Raw genomic sequence first — 22,644 nt, forward strand, 5'->3', positions numbered from 1 at the left:
CGGCTGCCCATAAGAAAGAGAGGGAGAGAGATGAGGCAGATGAAAAAGCCGGCGGCTTGAATCGTTACATTGCCGCCGGCTAAAAATTGCAACAAATTAATACGTTTGGCCGCTGCGCTGCGGCCAGAAGATACATTCATATCAGAGTAAACGATCCGTTTCTAACATTGGCCGCAGCGCAGCGGGCACTTCGCGAATTGGCCGGCCAGAACCCGAAGTGGCCGGCCAGAACTAGAAGTGGCCAAACTTCGGGTTCTGGCCGTAACATATACACTGATTGGCAGCGTACACAATGCTTTATATAGCAATGGGGTGACTGAGCGTTGGTGTACTACAGATCCCAGCTATATATACACTGATTGGCAGAGTACAGAATGCTAAATAGTAATGGGGTGACTGAGCGCCGGTGTACTACAGATCGCAGCTATATATACACTGATTGGCAGAGTACAGAATGCTAAATAGTAATAGGGTGACTGAGCGTTGGTGTACTACAGATCGCAGCAATATAACACTGATTGGCAGAGTACAGAATGCTAAATAGTAATGTGGTGACTGAGCGCCGGTGTACTACTGAACGCAGCAGCACACACATTGACTGGGGGGGACCCTGGCTAGCCTGGCTGGAGAGCGAGAGAGACTCTATCTAACCTGCCTGCCTACCCAAAGCTAATCCCACAGACAAATGACGGGGAAATGACGCGGATCGGGTATTTATTTACCCGACCCACGTGACCCGTTCGGCCAATCAGAGCACGTTCGGGCCGAACCACGTGACCCGTTCGGCCAATCACAGCGCTAGCCAAATGTTCGGGGGACCGTTCGGCCATGCGCTCGCAGTTCGGCCATATGGCCGAACGGTTTTGCCGAACACCATGAGGTGTTCGGCCGAACTCGAACATCACCCGAACAGGGTGATGTTCTGCAGAACCCGAACAGTGGCGAACACTGTTCGCCCAACACTACTTCTTACCACAATAAACGTGATGTGCTGAGAAAAAAGAAAGTGAACACAGATAAACCAAAACACCACAGAACGGACTTAGGAAGAATTCTGAGCAGTTCTCAGGGCATTGTGCCAGATTGGCAGACACCTCTTTATTTACCCAAGATTGCTGTCTAGGTGAACAGCAATGATTTAAGACAGGCATGTATGCTAAAATACACACAATTATTAACGCCTTTATTAATCTTGTTGTAATTTTTTGGCTTAGACCTCAGATATAATGCCCTCATGTTTTGTTTTCTTATTTCTTTTTCCAGGGCTTCATCAAACAGTCTTTAATTTCCCTGACACACAAACCATAGATGACCGGGTTGGCCATGGATGGAATAAGAAAGTATATTATGCTGGTGAGGTTCTGAAAGTCATATGAAATGGATTCATCCACCTTGTGCAAGAAGGAGGACAAGAGGCCACAGAAATAGACCAGAAGAGCGACTAGAACATGGTTGCCACAGGTGTGAAGAGCTTTATGTCGGGCACTGCCAGAGGCAATCTTCAGGACTGCTGTGAGAACTTTCATGTAGCAGACCAACAAGATGGTGATATCGGAAAGTGTGACACCTGTCCTTGACATCAAGCCAATTATCTGGCTTCTGGAGACATCTCCACAAGCCAAGCTAACAAGCACGATGTACTCACACATGAAGTTCAGGATGATGTTGGGCTTACAGTAATTGAGTTTTGATGCCAGATACAGAAAGACTGTTGCAATTACACTATTCCTGGCCAGTCCTGCTAAGGCCAGGTGGAGCAGGGAAGTCTTGGTTACTATTGTATGGTAGTGCAGTGGTCTACAGATTGCAATATACCTGTCAAATGCCATCAAGAGGAGAACAACAGACTTGAACATGGAGGTTGATTGGCTAATAAATAACTGTGTCAGACAGCCAGCGCGGGAAATCTGGTTAACCCCAAGAAAGCTCAGAGTCATCTTGGGCATGACTGTGGTGGTGCTGGCAATGTTTACCACGAGGAAGAGAGTAATGAGGACATACATGGGAGAGTGAAGGTTCTTCTGCCACCAAATAGCTGAAGAAATTACAAGGTTTAGGACAAGGGTCAGGCCATAAATCGAGAAGAACAGGAAGGCCAGGATCTGCCTCTGTTTTGTGATTCCAGGAAATGGGAAGAAAAAAAATTCTGTGAAATAATGAGAGAGATTCTGAGCCAGAGCCATTCTCTGTGTGAGGCCACCATCTTCCATAACAAACGCTGAAAGAGAGGAACATGAAACATGAAGCTTGAGGTAGCCGTATCCCCCCCCCCCCCGCCTTCTATCCAAGCTTGTTAGACTGGTATGTATATCATAGAGCTCAGCAGTGGAGAAGGGAAGAGTTGCCTGCTGATATTAAAGTAATATTAAAAAAAAAAAAAAACAGATACTTACCTAAGGAGAGGGAAGGCTCTGGGTCCTCCTGGCCCCGCGTTCCATCGCTGGCTTCCCCATTAGCGGTCTTCGACCAATGGATCAAAGGCTCCTCTCTGCCACTGCGGAAAACTTCAGGGGTCTTTGGGAGCCAAAGTGTTCTTTATGACGGGCCCGCTCCGTACTGGGCATGTCCGAGCACGCGCTCTTGCACACTCGCCCATATGCAGTACAGAGCCGCCATCTTCGGGAGCACCTGGGCTCCAAAACTAAAGGGACTGTGAGAGGAATGGGAAGGTTCTATAGGAGCCAGAGCCTTACCTCTCCTTAGGTAAGTAGTTTTTTTTTTTTAATTTTGCTTGAGACTCACTTTAACCACATAACGACCGCCCCCAGCCGATGGGCGGCGGCAAAGTCTGGGCCCAAACGACCGCAATACGCCCATCGGCGGGGGCGGCTGCGGGAGTGGCTATGCGGCGATCGCGTCATTCGTGACGCGATCAGCCGCCGGGGACTGGCTCCGCCCCCCGTTCGCCGTAACCCGCCGGCCGTTCGGAAGCGCCGGCGGGTTACTGGCATCCGGATCGCCGCTGCAACAGTGTATAATAGGCTTTGTAATGTATACAAAGCCTATTATACTGGCTGCCTCCTGCCCTGGTGGTCCCAGTGTCCGAGGGACCACCAGGGCAGGCTGCAGCCACCCTAGTCTGCACCAAACACACTGATTTCCCCCCCCCCTGCCCCCTGATCGCCCACAGCACCCCTCAGACCCCCCCCTGCCCACCCCCCAGACCACTGTTTGCACCCAGTCACCCTCCTAATCACCCATCAATCACTCCCTGTCACTATCTGTCAACGCTATTTTTTTTTTAAGTCCCTAATCTGCCCCCTACTCCCTCCTGATCACCCCCCCACCCCTCAGATTCTCCCCAGACCCCCCCCAGACCCCCCCCCCCCCGTGTACTGTATGCATCTATCCCCCCTGATCACCTGTCAATCACCTGTCAATCACCTGTCAATCACCTGTCAATCACCCGTCAATCACCCCCTGTCACTGCCACCCATCAATCAGCCCCTGATCTGCCCCTTGCGGGCAATCTGATCACCCCCCCACACCAATAGATCGCCCGCAGATCCGACATCAGATCACCTCCCAAATCCATTGTTTACATCTATTCTCTCCTCTAAACACCCACTAATTACCCATCAATCACCCCCTATCACCACCTGTCACTGTTACCCATCAGATTAGACCCTAATCTGCCCCTTGCGGGCACCCAATCACCTGCCCACACGCTCAGATTGCCCTCAGACCCCCCCCTTATCAATTCGCCCGTGCAATATTTACATCTGTTCTCCCCTGTAATAACCCACTGATTACCTGTCAATCACCCATCAATCACCCCCTGTCACTGCCACCCATCAATCACCCCCTGTCACTGCCACCCATCAATCAGCCCCTAACCTGCCCCTTGCGGGCAATCTGATCACCCACCCACACCAATAGATCGCCCGCAGATCCGACATCAGATCACCTCCCAAATCCATTGTTTACATCTATTCTCTCCTCTAAACACCCACTAATTACCCATCAATCACCCCCTATCACCACCTGTCACTGTTACCCATCAGATTAGACCCTAATCTGCCCCTTGCGGGCACCCAATCACCTGCCCACACGCTCAGATTGCCCTCAGACCCCCCCCTTATCAATTCGCCCGTGCAATATTTACATCTGTTCTCCCCTGTAATAACCCACTGATTACCTGTCAATCACCCATCAATCACCCCCTGTCACTGCCACCCATCAATCACCCCCTGTCACTGCCACCCATCAATCAGCCCCTAACCTGCCCCTTGCGGGCAATCTGATCACCCACCCACACCAATAGATCGCCCGCAGATCCGACATCAGATCACCTCCCAAATCCATTGTTTACATCTATTCTCTCCTCTAAACACCCACTAATTACCCATCAATCACCCCCTATCACCACCTGTCACTGTTACCCATCAGATTAGACCCTAATCTGCCCCTTGCGGGCACCCAATCACCCGCCCACACCTCAGAACGCCCTCAGACCCCAGCCCTGATCACCTCGCCAGTGCATTGCTTGCATCTATTTCCCCCCTCTAATCACACCTTGAGACACCCATCAATCACCTCCTGTCACCCCCTAGCACACCTACCCATCAGATCAGGCCCTAATTTGCCCCGTGTGGGCTCCTGATCACTCGGCCAAACCCTCAGATCCCCCTCAGACCCCCTTCCGATCACCTCCCCAGTGCATTGATTGCATCTATTTTCCCCTCTAACCGCCCCCTGAGACACCCATCAATCACCTCCTGTCACCCCCCTAGCACTCCTATCCATCAGATCAGGCCCAATACATCCTGTCATCTAAGAGGCCACCCTGCTTATGACCGATTCCACAAAATTTGCCCCCTCATAGACCACCTGTCATCAAAATTTGCAGATGCTTATACCCCTGAACAGTCATTTTGAGAAATTTGGTTTCCAGACTACTCACAGTTTTGGGCCCGTAAAATGCCAGGGCAGTATAGGAACCCCACAAGTGACCCCATTTTAGAAAGAAGACACCCCAAGGTATTCTGTTAGGTGTATGATGAGTTCATAGAATATTTTATTTTTTGTCAAAAGTTAGCGGAAATTGGATTGTTATTGTTTTTTTCACAAAGTGTCATTTTTCACTAACTTGTGAGAAAAAATAAAATCTTCTATGAACTCACCATACCCCTAACGGAATACCTTGGGGTGTCTTCTTTCTAAAATGGGGTCACTTGTGGGGTTCCTATACTGCCCTGGCATTTTAGGGGCCCTAAACCGTGAGGAGTAGTCTAGAAAACAAATGCCTCAAAATGACCTGTGAATAGGACGTTGGGCCCCTTAGCGCACCTAGGCTGCAAAAAAGTGTCACACATGTGGTATCGCCATACTCAGGAGAAGTAGTATAATGTGTTTTGTGGTGTATTTTTACACATACCCATGCTGGGTGGGAGAAATCTCTCTGTAAATGGACAATTGTGTGTAAAAAAAATCAAAAATGTGTCATTTACAGAGATATTTCTCCCACCCAGCATGGTTATATGTAAAAATACACCACAAAACACATTATACTACTTCTTCTGAGTACGGCGATACCACATGTGTGACACTTTTTTGCAGCCTAACTGTGCTAAGGGGCCCAAAGTCCAATGAGTACCTTTAGGATTTCACAGGTCATTTTGAGACATTTGGGTTCAAGACTACTCCTCACGGTTTAGGGCCCCTAAAATGCCAGGGCAGTATAGGAACCCCACAAGTGACCCCATTTTAGAAAGAAGACACCCCAAGGTATTCTTTTAGGTGTATGATGAGTTCATAGAAGATTTTATTTTTTGTCACAAGTTAGCGGAAATTGATATGTATTGTTTTTTTTTTCACAAAGTGTCATTTTCCGCTAACTTGTGACAAAAAAAAAATCTTCTATGAACTCACCATACTCCTAACAGAATACCTTGGGGTGTCTTCTTTCTAAAATGGGGTCACTTGTGGGGTTCCTATACTGCCCTGGCATTTTAGGGGCCCTAAACCGTGAGGAGTAGTCTAGAATCCAAATGCCTCAAAATGACCTGTGAATAGGACGTTAGGCCCCTTAGCGCACCTAGGTTGCAAAAAAGTGTCACACATGTGGTATCGCCGTACTCAGAAGAAGTAGTATAATGTGTTTTGGGGTGTATTTTTATACATACCCATGCTGGGTGGGAGAAATCTCTCTGTAAATGGACAATTGTGTGTAAAAAAAATCAAATAATTGTCATTTACAGAGATATTTCTCCCACCCAGCATGGGTATGTGTAAAAATACACCCCAAAACACATTATACTACTTCTCCTGAGTACGGCGGTACCACATGTGTGGCACTTTTTTGCACCCTAAGTGCGCTAAGGGGCCCAAAGTCCAATGAGTACCTTTAGGATTTCACAGGTCATTTTGCCACATTTGGTTTCAAGACTACTCCTCACGGTTTAGGGCCCCTAAAATGCCAGGGCAGTATAGGAACCCCACAAATGACTCCATTTTAGAAAGAAGACACCCCAAGGTATTCCGTTAGGAGAATGGCGAGTTCATAGAAGATTTTATTTTTTGTCACAAGTTAGCGGAAAATGACACTTTGTGAAAAAAAACAATTACAATCAATTTCCGCTAACTTGTGACAAAAAAAAAAAATCTTCTATGAACTCACCATACATCTAACGGAATACCTTGGGGTGTCTTCTTTCTAAAATGGGGTAATTTGTGGGGTTCCTATACTGTCCTGGCATTTTAGGGGCCCTAAACCGTGAGGAGTAGTCTTGAAACGAAATTTCTCAAAATGACCTGTGAAATCCTAAAGGTACTCATTGGACTTTGGGCCCCTTAGCGCAGTTAGGGTGCAAAAAAGTGCCACACATGTGGTATCGCCGTACTCAGGAGAAGTAGTATAATGTGTTTTGGGGTGTATTTTTCCACATACCCATGCTGAGTGGGAGAAATATCTCTATAAATAGACAATTGTGTGTAAAAAAAATAAAAAAATTGTCATTTACGGAGATATTTCTCCCACCCAGCATGTGTATGTGTAAAAATACACCCCAAAACACATTATACTACTTTTCCTGAGTACGGCAATACCACATGTGTGGCACTTTTTTGCGGCCTAACTGCGCTAAGGGGCCCAAAGTCCAATGAGCATCTTTAGGCTTTACAGGGGTGCTTACAATTAGGCACCCCCCAAATGCCAGGACAGTAAACACACCCCACAAATGACCCCATTCTGGAAAGTAGACACTTCAAGGTATTCAGAGAGGAGCATAGTGAGTCCGTGGCAGATTTCATTTTTTTTTGTCGCAAGTTAGAAGAAATGGAAACTTTTTTTTTTTTTTTTTTTTGTCACAAACTGTCATTTTCCGCTAACTTGTGACAAAAAATAAAATCTTCTATGAACTCACCATGCCTCTCACTGAATACTTTGGGATGTCTTCTTTCCAAAATGGGGTCATTTGGGGGGTATTTGTACTATCCTGGAATTTTAGCCCCTCATGAAACATGACAGGTGCGCAGAAAAGTCAGAGATGCTTGAAAATGGGAAAATTCACTTTTGGCACCATAGTTTGTAAACGCTATAACTTTTACCCAATCCAATAAATATACACTGAATGTTTTTTTTTTTATCAAAGACATGTAGCAGAATAACTTTCGCGCTCAAATGTATAGGAAATTTTACTTTATTTGAAAAATGTCAGCACAGAAAGTTAAAAAAGTCATTTTTTTGACAAAATTCATGTCTTTTTTGATGAATATAATAAAAAGTAAAACTCGCAGCAGCAATCAAATAGCATCAAAAGAAAGCTGTATTAGTGACAAGAAAAGGAGGTAAAATTCATTTAGGTGGTAGGTTTTATGACCGAGCAATAAACCGTGAAAGCTGCAGTGGTCTGAATGGAGAAAAAGGCTCTGGTCCTTAAGGGGCGAAAAGACTGTGGTCCCGAAGTGGTTAAAGCAAACCTGAAGTGAGAGGTATATGGAGGATGACATATTTATAAAATGTTAACAATGCAGATTGCCTGGCAGTCCTGCTGATCCTCTGCCTCTAAAACTTTTAGCCATAGACCCGGAAAAAGCATGCAGCAGATCAGATGTTTCTGAAAAAAATGCATATTTCATGTTATTTTATACAACTCATATAGCTAAAGCAATAAAGAAAGCTGAACTGATTTCACATGAAAATCATTGAAATACTTTGACAAACAAATGTAAGCAGTCGTTCCTCCTGGACACACAGTGACAGAGATGAGCTGGGTCAGTGGTAAAGCATACCTTCCTCTCTGCAGAGCGCCTGGCCAAGTGACTGTCTCCTCGGACCTCCCAGCCAATCCTTCTCTCTATATATTCCCCCAAATCAGATTCCCCATGTGCTCATTAGTCATTAATGACCAGAGGGACACTGACATCATCATGAAGCCATCTAGCTCAGCATATTCTACATAGAACACAAATAAACAATAATGAGGGTATTTGCTTATTAATAATTGCTGGAGTTTAAATAGAGTGACCAGACGTCCTGGTTTACCCGGGACAGGTCCCGGATTCGGGGTCCCCTGTCCCAGGCTGCATGAGGTCCCGGAAAATGTCCCGCTTTTAGCAGCGGGACGTCCCGGCTGCCGAAGCCCTGTACTGGAGACTATTTGTGTCTCCAGTACAGGGCTTCGGGCGCCATCTTGCAGTAGCCCTGCTCTGCCTGCCAGCGCGGGAGAATGCAGGAGGAGCAAGACGGTCCCAGGAGCAGCGCGCCAGAGGCCGGCCAGGAGCGAGAGGAGACTTCTGCCAGGTGAGTAAATTCTTTTTTTTCCAGGTGTTATGTTGCCCAAATTGTGTTTATTTTGCACTGACATGTTGCCCACAATGCGTTCATTTTGTACTGATATGTTGCCCACAATGCGTTTATTTTGTGCTGACATGTTGCCCACAGTGCGTTTATTTTGTGCTGGCTTGTTTGCCTGCAGTGCGTTTATTTTATGCTAACATGTTGCCCACAATGCGTTTATTTTGTGCTGACATGTTGCCTATTGCGTTTATTTTGTGCTGACATGTTGCCCACAATGCGTTTATTTTGTACTGACATGTTGCCCTTAATGCGTTTATTTTGTGCTGACAAGTTGCCCACAATGCATTTATTTTGTGCTGACTTGTTTGCCCGCAGCGCGTTTATTTTGTGCTGACATGTTGCCCATTGCGTTTATTTTGTACTGACATGTTGCCCACAATGCGTTTATTTTGTGCTGACATGTTGCCCACAATGCGTTTATTTTGTGCTGACATGTTGCCCACAATGTATTTATTTTGTGCTGACATGTTGCCCACAATGCGTTTATTTTGTGCTGACATGTTGCCCACAATGCGTTTATTTTGTGCTGACTTGTTTGCCCGCAGCGCGTTTATTTTGTGCTGACATGTTGCCCATTGCGTTTATTTTGTACTGACATGTTGCCCACAATGCGTTTATTTTGTGCTGACATGTTGCCCACAATGCGTTTATTTTGTGCTGACATGTTGCCCACAATGTATTTATTTTGTGCTGACATGTTGCCCACAATGCGTTTATTTTGTGCTGACATGTTGCCCACAATGCGTTTATTTTGTGCTGACATGTTGCCCACAATGCGTTTATTTTGTACTGACATGTTGCCCTTAATGCGTTTATTTTGTGCTGACAAGTTGCCCACAATGCATTTATTTTGTGCTGACTTGTTTGCCCGCAGCGCGTTTATTTTGTGCTGACATGTTGCCCATTGCGTTTATTTTGTACTGACATGTTGCCCACAATGCGTTTATTTTGTGCTGACATGTTGCCCACAATGCGTTTATTTTGTGCTGACATGTTGCCCACAATGTATTTATTTTGTGCTGACATGTTGCCCACAATGCGTTTATTTTGTGCTGACATGTTGCCCACAATGCGTTTATTTTGTGCTGACATGTTGCCCATTGCATTTATTTTGTGGTGACATGTTGCCCACATTGCGTTTATTTTCTGGTGTCTGGGGTAACTGTTGCTGCATTTATCATTTAATGGTCATAGTTGGCTGTGTTTGCTGCTTTGGGGTTACGGTATACTATTAAATAGCATCACACAGTTTCTGCACACCCATGATGCGAAACCTCGTTTGACCACATCATGGCGTAAACACTGCTTTCTTATGCTTCGCTGTTACATCATTATGTTAGCTCCGCCCATATAATGTCATTGTCACGCCCATTTTTCGGCGCCCCCCCCGTTGTTTCGACTCTAGTTTAAAGTCATTTCAGATGTGCCTACATGGATTGAACTTTGTATGCTATTCACAGGGAATCTTTTGATAAGCCTTGGGCGGTAAACAAAGGCCTGTATTTCATACTGCGAACCGCAATAGACTTCAATGGGGAGGTGAACTTTGAAAAATAGAAAAAATTATGCTGGCCCCAAAAGTGATGGAAAAGATGTTTCAAGGGGTCTAACACCTGGAGGGGGGCATGGCGGAGTGGGATGCACGCCAAAAGTCCCGGGGAAAAATCTGGATGTGAAGCAAAACAGCGTTTTAAGGGCAGAAATCACATTGAATGCTAAATTGCAGGCCTAACGTGCTTTCAAACATCTTGCATGTGTATACATCAAACAGGGAGTGTAATTAAGGTACTGCTTCACACTGACACACCAAACTCACTGTGTAACGCACCGCAAACAGCTGTTTGTGTAGTGACGGCCATGCTGGACTACTGCGCAACATAACGAGATTGCTCTTCCTCACTCAGTGATGTCAGGTAATGTGTGACTTCCTTCTCAACTTTCCATGGCATTGTTAAAAAGTTTACGTTTTGTTTTTAAATTACATTTTCTACTTGCTGTGTACTTGTTCAGTACCGCTACAATGAGAATCCTATGGAGGCGGGCAAGTCTGGCATTGTGACCCCGGGTAATGGCCGGGGAATGAGGGATGGAATCCGGTGTGGAGCCTGAGCAACGGCTACCACTACACAGGCAAGGAGGGCAGCAGGCAGGCATGCACGCCCGCCCGCCCCGAGGTAGTGACCAAAAATAACAATACAGGAGGACTATCGAGGGCTTGCTGTATTTGAAATGAATGTACTTTAAATCCTTTAACGAAAACCAGTTGTGGCGGGCAAAGATGACACCACATTCCTTTCACAAGAATCATATGGAGGCGGGCAAGTCTGCCATTTGTGACTCCGGGTAATGACCGGGGAATGAGGGATGGAATCCGGTGTGGAGCCTGAGCAACGGCTACCACTACACAGGCAAGGAGGGCAGCAGGCAGGCATGCACGCCCGCCCGCCCCGAGGTAGTGACCAAAAATAACAATACAGGAGGACTATCGAGGGCTTGTTGTATTTGAAATGAATGTACTTTAAATCCTTTAACGAGAACCAGTTATGGCGGGCAAAGATGACACCACATTCCTTTCACGAGAATCATATGGAGGCGGGCAAGTCTGACATTGTCACCACGGGTAATGGGCGGGGAATGAAGGTTGGATTCCGGCCCAAAGTGGGAGCCTGCTGAAACCCATGCTGTAGCTGCCCTGACCGTGCTTTGCAGACGAGGCATCTGTGATCAGATGGACCCTTGACCCAGCGGAAGACAAACCAAGCCGAAAGCATTTGCCAAGAATGTTTTACGGAGGGCAAGTTTTTTGCCTTTTTTTTCAATTGTTTGAAATTGTAAATGGTTGTATTTTTAAATTCTTTGAAAATGTAGATGGTTGTATTTTTAAATTGTTTAAAACTGTATCCATTCAAGTGCAAGTTATGCACTGACTGCCAGGTATAATGTGCAGTCACAGATGCAGTGAAAGGTATGCAGTGACTGCAAACAGCCGTTTGTGTAGTGACGGCCGTGCTGGACTGGTGCGCACCATGACGAGAGTGCAGGTGATGGTGGCTTTTCAGCCCATATGGTCGCCCGGCTGATGTAGCTGAATGACAGAACAGTGACTGTCCAGCTGATCAAATTTGGTCTGACCACAATGAAACAACGACCTTATTATCTTTGGTGTTCCACCCCCACCCGAGACACTCATATAGCCGGCGGTCATTGCTTCATTGTGATACACAAGCCCCTTCACGGTAATGATCACGAAGGGGGATGGGCACATGTACATGCCTTTTGTTCTTTTGTTGCAGCCGCCTGCAGTTCAGCCAGAAAAATTAGGCAGGCATGTGCATGTCCCAGAAAAATTAGTATAGCGGCCGCTGCTAGCAGCGGCCTTAAAAATTCTGGAATCCGCCTAGAGTCCTGGACCCTGGTGTTGGTGGCGGAGAAGGCAGTCAAGCGGCCTGCAGGCAGAGATGCTGTGTGTGGGGACTAACTTAGTCTTCTGTCGTGCAATAGCCCTCAGGGATCCATGCCTCGTTCATTTTGATAAAGGTCAGGTACTGAACACTGTCATGACTTAGGCGACTTCTCTTCTCAGTGAAAATGCCTCCAGCTGCACTGAAGGTCCTTTCTGACAGGACGCTTGCGGCAGGGCAAGAGAGAAGTTGTATGGCAAATTGGGACAGCTCTGGCCACAGGTCAAACATGCGCAACCAGTAGAGCAAGGGTTCATCGTCGCTGCTCGCAGTCGCAGTGTGTACATCCACACTTAAGGCCAGGTAGTCGGCTACCTGCCGGTCCAGGCGTTGGTGGAGGGTGGATCCCGAAGGGCTACTGCGAGGCATTGGACTAAAGAATGTCCGCATGTCCGACATCACCCCGAGATCGCTGGGGCGTCCTGTCCTTGCCTGCGTGGACTGGTGAGGAGGAGGAGGAATACTGCCAGTGGTCACTCAACACAAACGTAGTTATATGCAGTGAGGTGAGTTCACTCAACAGAAAAGGTAGATATGCAGTGAGGTGAGTTCACTCAACCCAAAGGTAGTTATATATGCAGTGAGGTGAGTTCACTCAACACAAAATGTAGCTATGTGCAGTGAGGTGAGTTCACTCAACAGAAAAGGTAGTTATATATGCAGTGAGGTGAGTTCACTAAACACAAAAGGTAGCTATGTGCAGTGAGGTGAGTTCACTCAACCCAAAGGTAGTTATATATGCAGTGAGGTGAGTTCACTCAACACAAAATGTAGCTATGTGCAGTGAGGTGAGTTCACTCAACCCAAAGGTAGTTATATATGCAGTGAGGTGAGTTCACTGAACACAACAGGTAGTTAGATGCAGTCAGCTGAGTTCACTCAACACAAACGTAGTTATATGCAGCGAGGTGAGTTCACTCAACAGAAAAGGTAGATATGCAGTGAGGTGAGTTCACTCAACCCAAAGGTAGTTATATATGCAGTGAGGTGAGTTCACTGAACACAAAAGGTAGCTATATGCAGTGAGGTGAGTTCACTCAACCCAAAGGTAGTTATATATGCAGTGAGGTGAGTTCACTGAACACAACAGGTAGTTAGATGCAGTCAGCTGAGTTCACTCAACACAAACGTAGTTATATGCAGCGAGGTGAGTTCACTCAACAGAAAAGGTAGATATGCAGTGAGGTGGGTTCACTGAACACAACAGGTAGTTAGATGCAGTGAGGTGAGTTCACTGAACACAACAGGTAGTTAGATGCAGTGAGGTGAGTTCACTCAACAAAAAAGGTAGTTATGTGCAGCGAGGTGGGTTCACGCAACACAAACGTAGGTGTATGCAGTGATGAGGTGAGTTAACTAAACACAACAGGTACTAGTAGTAGGTAAATGCAGTACTGGGTAGGTAGTACAATGTGCAGCTCCCTGTCACACACACAGGTGTCACTGAATGTGCTGCTGAATGCTGGTGGGCTGCTGGGTGTGGGACACACACATTATGAATTAGCAATGCTGTCTAAGCAACACAAGTGTCTCACACACACAGGTAGTAGTCACTGAATGTGCTGCTGCTGCTGCTGGTGGGCTGCTGGCAGTGGGACACACACATTATGAATTAGCAATGCTGTCTAAGCAACACAAGTGTCTCACACACACAGGTAGTAGTCACTGAATGTGCTGCTGCTGCTGGCAGTGGGACACACAGTATGAATCAGCAATGCTGTCTAAAAACACAAGTGTCTCACACACACAGGTAGTCACTGAATGTGCTGCTGCTGCTGGCAGTGGGACACACAGTATGAATTAGCAATGCTGTCTAAAAAACACAAGTGTCTCACACACACAGGTAGTCACTGAATGTGCTGCTGCTGGCAGTGGGACACACAGTATGAATTAGCAATGCTGTCTAAAAAACACAAGTGTCAGTTTCGAACACAGAAAAAAAAAATTGATCACACGAGCAGGATGAGCTCTGAAAAGAGCTTTTCTGGGGCGCTATTATAGCAATAAGATTCAGCTAAGCAAGCTAAGAAGGCAAGAGCCTGACTAATCTGTCCCTAGGAGAAAAAGTCTGCAGCAGCTGTCCCTGTTCTGTCTCTAGCAGGCACACGAGTGAGGCTAATGGCCGCCGGAGCCTGCCTTATATAAGGGGGGGTGGGGCTCCAGGGCTTAGTATAGCCGGATTGGCTACAATGTGCCTGCTGACTGTGATGCAGAGGGTCAAAGTTGACCCTCATAGAGCATTATGGGGCGAATCGAACTTCCGGGAAAGTTTGCCTTCGCCGGCAAAGGCGAACCACCCGATGTTCACCTGGAACCGTTCGCCGGCGAACCATTCGGCCCATCTCTACTAGTAATCTAAGCCATGGAGGAGGGGTCTTCTGAGGAGATATCAAGGGGACTTTTGCTAAAGCTCTCTTTCTTGGAATGCTGCCATGGACTGTGGGACAGAAAGGGGCTCAGCTAATGAAATTGTGTGACTGTGCATAGGGTATATAGAGCCATTATGTGAGTCACATAGTTTGTACTGTATGCTCTAACTTGTACATATGTATATTTGTAAATAAACCCCTTGTATTTAACCTTTGAGAAGACCTCGAGTGTCTGGTCATTAATAGAGAAATAAGTAAGCTAGAGTACATTCTACAATAATGTAAAGGTATATGGGTTATGTAACTGAGGGCCAGTGCACACCAAAAAGTGCTAGCCTAATCGCAAATGCTCATCGCTTTTTGAAGTGATTTTTCAGAGCGATTCTAGGCATGTGTCTAGTGATTTTCTAAGCATGCCTAGTGATTTTTGTAGCATTTTGGTGTAGCGTTTTTTATTTTTTGTTACAGTAGAGATGCTACTTAACAGCTTCTGTAACAAAAACTTTTGGGAAATGGCTCTGATCTGGCGCTTTTCAGAGCGATTTTCCACTTTCCTATACTTAACACTGAGGCTGAATCGCCTCAGAAATCAGCAGAAATGCTGCAGGACCCGAGTTTGCGTTTGGTAGAAAATCACATCGCTCTGGTGTGCTCCATCCCATGCAAATACATTAGCCAAATGTTTTTCAAAGCGCTGGTGTGCTCAGAAGCGCTCGTGGTGTGAACGAGCCCTGATTCAGGTTATGTAACTATTGGGTTCATTCAAAAACACTCACAAATTACACATTCTCTCTCCTTACTTAGTTTTCACCACAACTAAAAAATGTTCTTTCAGCACCTTTGAAGGAAAATAAACCCTCAAAATGTTTTTTTGTTCTGATTAACTTTTCTCGCCCTACTTTTTTTTTTGTACTTTATTGCTTGCTGTGTACTTTAAAGAGACTCCGTAACAAAAATTGCATCCTGTTTTTTATCATCCTACAAGTTCAAAAAGCTATTCTAATGTGTCCTGGCTTACTGCAGCACGTTCTACTATCACCATCTCTGTAATAAATCAACTTATCTCTCTCTTGTCAGACTTGTCAGGCCTGTGTCTGGAAGGCTGCCAAGTTCTTCAGTGTTGTGGTTCTGCTATGAACTCACCCTTCCAGGCCCCTCTATGCACACTGCCTGTGTGATATTTAGATTAGGGCAACTTCTCTCTTCTCTCTTATCTTTTACAAGCTGGATAAATCCTCCTCTGAGCTGGCTGGGCTTTCACATACTGAGGATTACAGACAAGGGCAAAGCTGTTTGCAGGAAGAAATGAGCAGCCTGAAACTTCAGTGCATGAGAACAGGGGGAAAGAAACACACAAATGATCTCTTGAGATTCAAAAGGAAGTGTGTATACAGCCTGCTTGTGTATGGATGTATTTTCTATGTGTGGACATACTGTACATCAACCTACTTCCTGTTTTGGTGGCCATTTTGTTTGTTTATAAACAAACTTTTTAAAACTGTTTTTAACCACTTTTAATGCGGCGAGGAGCGGCGAAATTGTGTCAGAGGGAAATAGGAGATGTCCCCTAACGCACTGGTATGTTTACTTTTGTGCGATTTTAACAATACAGATTCTCTTTAAAGAGACACCTAAACCTAAGAAATGCAGCTCTGGCTCCTGCGAAACCACAGCCGACAAAGGATAAGCTGTGGTGCTGGTGCAGTAGCGCCTTCAATATCTACCTTCCCCGGCAGTAGTGGATCTCCATCGCATCAGGGGTAGGTAAATGTTTACCTCACCGATATTCGGGGGGCTTTCCAGCACTGGATTGCCGCAACGGAGGAGGACAGAGGATGCCTCATTAGGACCCTGAGGCTTCCCACACCCGAGGTAAGTATTCCTCAGAGGGTTTTTTCTCACAGATTTTCTTTAAAGGTTTTATAGATAAGACAACAGATAAAGGGGCTGATCCACAAAGCGACATTATGCTGAAATGCATGGATTTATACACAGTTTACACGTATTAGACCTTGCTGCTTAAAATATAGTGCACCTGATCCAATTCACCTTTTATTCTATAAGTGGCCATACATCAGGCGAGTGACCGATTTCCGGTCGCATTAATCAATCGGACATGCTGCAAGATGTAGGGCCAACTCCCTTGATTGGGTGCGCTGCGGTAATGGCGAGTGATACCGGGACGAGCGACGAACATGACGAAGCCCCCGGCACTGTCCCTCCTAATGTTTAATGTCCTCTCCCGGTGCCCAGTGCAAGCTGTACATTACCTGTTCGCAGCCTCCACTTGCTCCAGACTCCCTCCGCCTGACGTCACACACACACCCTTACTAGGCAACCATGTGGGGTGCACGTATATGGAAAACGCAGGGAGCTCGATGCAGAAGCTATGGACAGGTAATTTATAGCTTGCACTGGGCACCAGGGGGACATTAACCACTTACAAGTACCAGTGGTCTCTGCCCCCTTAAGGACCAGAGACCGCAGGTGCAAGAAACGGCGGAATATCGAAGAATTGCCATACCCACCGCAATCCCCATCCACACCACACGCCAGGAACCTCAAGCAAACCACTCCGCTGTCTCAATGACGGCAGAGCTCTGAGAGCTGCTCAGGACTAGTCAAATTACTATAAGTTGTTTGTACACATGCCCTGACATGACAGTCAATTGCCCAATAGTCATCCCAAATGATCCGCAAGTTGAATTGGCCAAACCGCCTCTTATCAGTTGGTCGTTTAGGTGTCCACATGTCCAATTTATCATCCGACCAACTAGTTTGAACGACAGTTGGTTTGAAAAGTTGAACGTGTGTACAAGCCTTAAGTTAAAAGGAACTCTGTCGGGTCAGTTGGGAGTCGGGACAATAAAAGTTGTGTATGGCTGAAAAAAACATTCTGACATTTGGAAAAAGATAAGAAGTTTAACCATTTATGCCTCCAGGACGTAGTACCTATGTCCAAGAGGCCATGTGCGCGTCCGCGCGCTCCCGCGGCCGATCGCGCGGGTGCACACACACTCCCGGCCTTGGATTCGGTAGCCCAGGAATCAATGTATCAGGCTATGGTGCCCGATCACTGATTCCTCTCCCCCGCTGAAAAAGCGACAGCTTCTCTCGAAAGCTACGCTTTTTCTGAAGCTATGTCCCTCTAAGCGTACATTGTACGCTTAGAGTGACGTCATGTAAACAAGCTCAAGATTGCCATCTTGTGGTCAAAAAGTAAAACTACAAGTAAAAGTAAAAAAACATTACAATACACAAATATTTCCCCAAATAAAACACTATTTATATCCCACCCTCCCAAAAATGCCCACATAAAATGTTTAATAAAAAAAACAAAAACATTACTATAAAAAAAAACAACATAAATATTTACCTAAGGGTTAAAACTTTTTAAATATCTATGTAAAGATGAAATATTTCTCTCTATTTTTTTTTTTTTTTTTATAAGCTTGTAAATAGTGCTGGACGCAAAACGGAAAAAATGTTCTTTTATTTCCAAATAAAATATTGTCGCGATATATTGTGATAGGGACATCATTTAAACTGTGAAATAACCGTGACATATGGGCAAATACAATACGTGGGTTTTAATTATGGAGGCATGTTTTATTTTAAAACTATAATGGCCGAAAACTGACAAATAATGATTTTTTTCATTTTTTTTCTTATTCTTACTGTTAAAATGCATTTACAGTAAGGCAGCTCTTAGCAAAATGTACCCCCCAAAGAAAGCCTAATTGGTGGCGGAAAAAAACAAGATATAGATCAGTTCATTGTGATAAGTAGTGATAAAGTTATAAGCTAATGAATGGGAGGTGAACATTGCTCGGATGCATAAGCTGAAAACGACTGAAGGCTGAACTGGTTAATGAGTCTTCCTTACTCTGCAAGGGAGGTTAAGGAATATGAAACACAGAAGCAGATTCCAGACAGGTTAATGTTCAGACTTGGATTGTTACATCTAAAAAAAAAAATTAGAATACGGAATTCCATAGACACTTTTATAATACTAAGAAATTACAGAATCTAAGGAAAATATTTTGCTGACTTTCTTAAATAAAATTAACTAAGTTGCCAGATGTTTTTTTCTGTTCATCAGCAGTTTCTTTTTCCAAGGTTTGATCAGGCAGTCTTTAATCTCACTGACCCGTAATCCATAGATAACCGGATTGGCGATAGCAGGAAAAAAGAAATATATTGCCCTGGAGAGGTTCTGGAAGTCGTAGGACATAGACTGTTCCACCTTGTATAAGATGGAGGAGAGAAGACCACAGGAGTAGACAAGATGTGCCACAAGGAGATGGTTCCCACAAGTGTTCAGGGCCTTGCGCCGTGCACTGCCCACTGCTATCTTCAGGGTTGCACTCAAAACCTTCATGTAGCAAACTAAGAGGACAGTGACATCCAATACGTTGACACCTATCCGTACCACCAAACCCACCATCTGGACTCTGGAGACGTCTCCACAAGCTAAATTAAGAAGCACTCCGTACTCACACACAAAGTTCATAATGATGTTGGACTTGCAGTACTGAACTCTTGCTGACAGAAAAAGAAGAACAGACACAAGAACACTATTCCTACACAACCCTACAAAGGACAACTGGAGCAGAGAATTCCTGGTTATAATCTCATGGTAGCGCAGTGCTTTACAAACTGCTACGTACCTGTCAAAGGCCATTAGCAGAAGCACAATAGACTTGAACATGGTAGAGGAGTAGACAAAGAACATCTGCGACAAGCAGCCTGACAAGGAGATCCTGGTCTGTGCCAATAGACTCTGTATCATCTCAGGGGTCACCACGGTGGTGCCCAGGATATTCAGGCAGAGAAGCAGAGAGATCAGGATATACATGGGAGTGTGGAGGCTCTTCTTCCAAAGAACAATATACGAAATTAGAAAGTTTAGGACCAGAATGATAATATAGACTGAGATGCATGGAGCGACCAGGATCTGCCGGAAGTTGGTGATTCCGGGAAATGGGAGGAGAAAGAATTCTGTGTAGGAAAGAGTGACGTTCTGGCCTAGTCCTAAAAGAAACAAATGCATAAACTTAACAAAATATAGCACAACATTTAAAGTGGGTCATCCCCAAACTGTCCACATTCATTCAAAGAGGTAAAAACTTGGCATTGCAAAAGGAAATGATGTGAGTTGCAAACAGACACGGGGCGTAACTGGAGGGGAGCAGCTCCTGTGATTGCAGGGGGCCCAGAGCTGTGGGGGGGCTCCAACTGCTAACCTTCCCTTCCCCCGGTACAGGGGACTATACTACAGATCAGGTGTTTTGTGGCCACACTTGTTATGGGTATGAAGATCCTGAAGGCCACACTTGTGAGATGGGCCCCCGGGCTGTGACGGGCACCAAGGGGGAAGCAAGGGAAGAGGTGTGGACATTGGGGAGACATCAAAGTTTCGCTGGGGGGCCCCATAAATGATAGTTGCACCACTGAAACAGACAACAGTAAGTGGCTTACTTGATTCGAATGAAGTGAAAGAAATGGACAGCTCCATCTGGTAAATGAGGCAGAACGGTGATGATGATAAGTGGTGCTGAAAATTGAACCAAACGCAGGCAGGAGAATTCTCCAGACTTCTAAGCAAAGAAAAGAGAGAATGTTAAATGTTGAGCTTCTTATAGACTTTCAATAATTGTTTCTCAGAAAGCCATTTTTGGGAACATTCTAGAATGTTTTTTGTATAGACACACAGCTTAGAGACCTGTTCTGTTCTATAGAGAGGGGAGAGGGAGGACGACTAAAAGCCACCCTGGTGCAGCTACTACAATGGAAGAACAACAAAGCTCAGTCATGAAGCTATGTACACACTGAACTTAAAGAGAAAGAGTGAAGCACAAAGACATCGGGAGCCCAATCTGGTGTGGTATGTTGTAATGGCTAGGAGAAAAATAATGTGAATAGCAATATACTAAAGTAAATATACAGAAAATTAGGTTGCTCCAAGAAACAACCACCCAATCACCATGGAGGGGAAGTACCATCTCCTCTCGGCCTTTATGTGGATGGGTAGGTCGCAGCTCCAGAAAAAAGCCAACTGGAAGACCAATCTACCAGCCAGTGTCCCTTACCAAAGGCATAAGTGATGCAATCCAATGGATAGGAGGCGCCCAGCATCTGATTTTACTCCTGATCACACTGTTACTGACCAAGAGCTGTGAAACGCATTGTCCAGTGCTTATAATAAAGTTCCTTTGATACGTCACAGCGCGACCTCCTCTTTTGAAGATAAGACCCAACCGTCTTATTTATAATTACTGTGTCTAATACATTCACTGCTGGGAGCCTCCTATCTACGTATTCACTATTAGTTTCTATGACCCTTCACAACCATTAGTCATCATGGCAGATCCAGGAGAGATTCTCAACCAATATGGCGTAAAACAAATGACTCAACCAAAGATCATCCAGCCTGTGTACAAGGCCTTAAAACTGGTACACACAGTTTTATGGGCCAATTTTTCCACCTCCATATAGTATGAGGACCAACATATTCTAAATACTATGAACAGGTTGTGTAGGAAAGCTCTGTGGGGGTGGAAAATTGGCCAGTGAGTGATTGGTCAATCTAAATTGGATGTAGCATCTAAATTGGATGTAGAATCACACTGTATTTGAATCTAGGTTGGACTGGATTTTTAAACTTCTCAATAATAAATATCAATAAAATGTCTTTTAAAGTGGAGCTGTCAGCCATACTATCTCAGGAAAAAAAACAAATATATAAGTAGATAAATACTTGCTCTACTTACATATCACATGTATTGCACTGTCCACGTTATGATTCTTGTGAATTTTATATAGGAAAAGTAGAGAATCCTATTCTAGACAGTTTCCATATTTACTGTGGCTACTTTGAAGCCAGTTGTGATGTAATATCTGCCCTTACTCTCCTCTGGCTGATTTGCCCACCCTTCACTATAGAAAGTGCATTGTCTCAGCCTGAGAAATTTTGGCCAATCAGAGAGGAACAGAGGTGTGGGAGGGGAAAACAGGAGAGAAAGAGGCTTCAGCCAATCAGGCTGCATTAGTTAAGTCTGCGGGGAAGTAGAAAAGCAAGAAAAGACAACCCAGCATGCCCTGCAACTTCTCTTTTGTGTACCAAATTTTGTGTGTACCAAATAAGAGTCAGGTAAACTAGGGAATGATCATTTATTAACAAGAAAAGTAATAGTGATTTTAACTTTTGGATTGCCTGGTTAGCATCCTTATTACTTGTTTACCAGATAGAAATAAATAACTGATTTTTTATTTTATGCCTGACAGTTACTCTTTAAAGGGAACCTTAACTGGGGGTATAGAGTTTTACTTACCTGGGGCTATTACCAGCCCCCTGCAGCAGTCCTGTGCCCTCGGCGCCGCTCTGAAATCCTCTGGTCCCCCGCTGTCACTTAGTTTCGTTTTTGACGGCTCACCAGTCGCCGGCCGCCATGCGTATTATTGGACTCATTCACCAATGCAATTAGCGCTATTGCGGACCGCAACGCGTACAAAAATACGCGTTACCGCATATCTACGCGTGCGGAATGCGGCAACGTGTATTTTTGTACGCGTTGCGGTCCGCAATAGCGCTAATTGCATTGGTGAATGCGTCCAATAATACGCATGGCGGCCGGCGACTGGTGAGCCGTCAAAAACGAAACTAAGTGACAGCGGGGGACCAGAGGATTCCAGGGCGGCTCCGAGGGCACAGGACTGCTGCAGGGGGCTGGTAATAGCCCCAGGTAAGTAAAACTCTATACCCCCCGATCAGTTAAGGTTCCCTTTAAGCCACCAGAAAGCAAGAAATGACTCAAAATAATTCTGTCAGTACTTTTGAACCTACTTTTACGGTTGAAAAGTGCTGGAAAATTATTTTAAATACAAAATGAAAAAATTCCAGGCTTAAGTGGGCCAACATGACAAATCAATAACAATGTTGTCAATGAGGTTGGTAGACAACTGTTCACACAGTAAATTACGGAAGCTTGGTGATCGATAGACACAAATCTAA

At 45.2% G+C, this 22,644-nt stretch overlaps 2 protein-coding genes across 2 annotated transcripts; both read right to left on the reverse strand.

Moving 5' to 3' along the window:
• Nucleotides 1-1,247: 1,247 nt before the first annotated feature.
• On the reverse strand, nt 1,248-2,183 carry LOC137544597 (olfactory receptor 52P1-like). Its single transcript, XM_068265693.1, has one exon. The coding sequence runs from the start codon at nt 2,181-2,183 to the stop codon at nt 1,248-1,250; it is 936 nt and encodes a 311-aa protein (XP_068121794.1).
• A 16,516-nt stretch (nt 2,184-18,699) lies between these two features.
• LOC137544598 (olfactory receptor 52K2-like) lies at nt 18,700-20,176 on the reverse strand. Its single transcript, XM_068265694.1, has 2 exons — nt 20,112-20,176; nt 18,700-19,664 (listed from the first exon to the last, which is right to left on the reverse strand). Exons 1-2 carry the CDS (start codon nt 20,146-20,148, stop codon nt 18,700-18,702), a joined length of 1,002 nt encoding a protein of 333 aa, XP_068121795.1. The 5' UTR covers nt 20,149-20,176.
• Between the last annotated feature and the right edge of the window lie 2,468 nt (nt 20,177-22,644).

Source organism: Hyperolius riggenbachi, chromosome 2 (assembly GCF_040937935.1).
Source record: "Hyperolius riggenbachi isolate aHypRig1 chromosome 2, aHypRig1.pri, whole genome shotgun sequence".
Classification (NCBI taxonomy): Eukaryota; Metazoa; Chordata; class Amphibia; order Anura; family Hyperoliidae; genus Hyperolius; species Hyperolius riggenbachi.

Bases quoted from the DNA above. Each gene is read 5' to 3' on its own strand.
- LOC137544597 (XM_068265693.1), bottom strand. From the start codon at position 2,183: ATGGCTCTGGCTCAGAATCTCTCTCATTATTTCACAGAATTTTTTTTC.
- LOC137544598 (XM_068265694.1), bottom strand. From the start codon at position 20,148: ATGGAGCTGTCCATTTCTTTCACTTCATTCGAATCAA. The intron at 19,665-20,111 runs GTAAGCCACTTA...TGTTTCTTTTAG, and splicing joins TTTCACTTCATTCGAATCAA to GACTAGGCCAGAACGTCACT.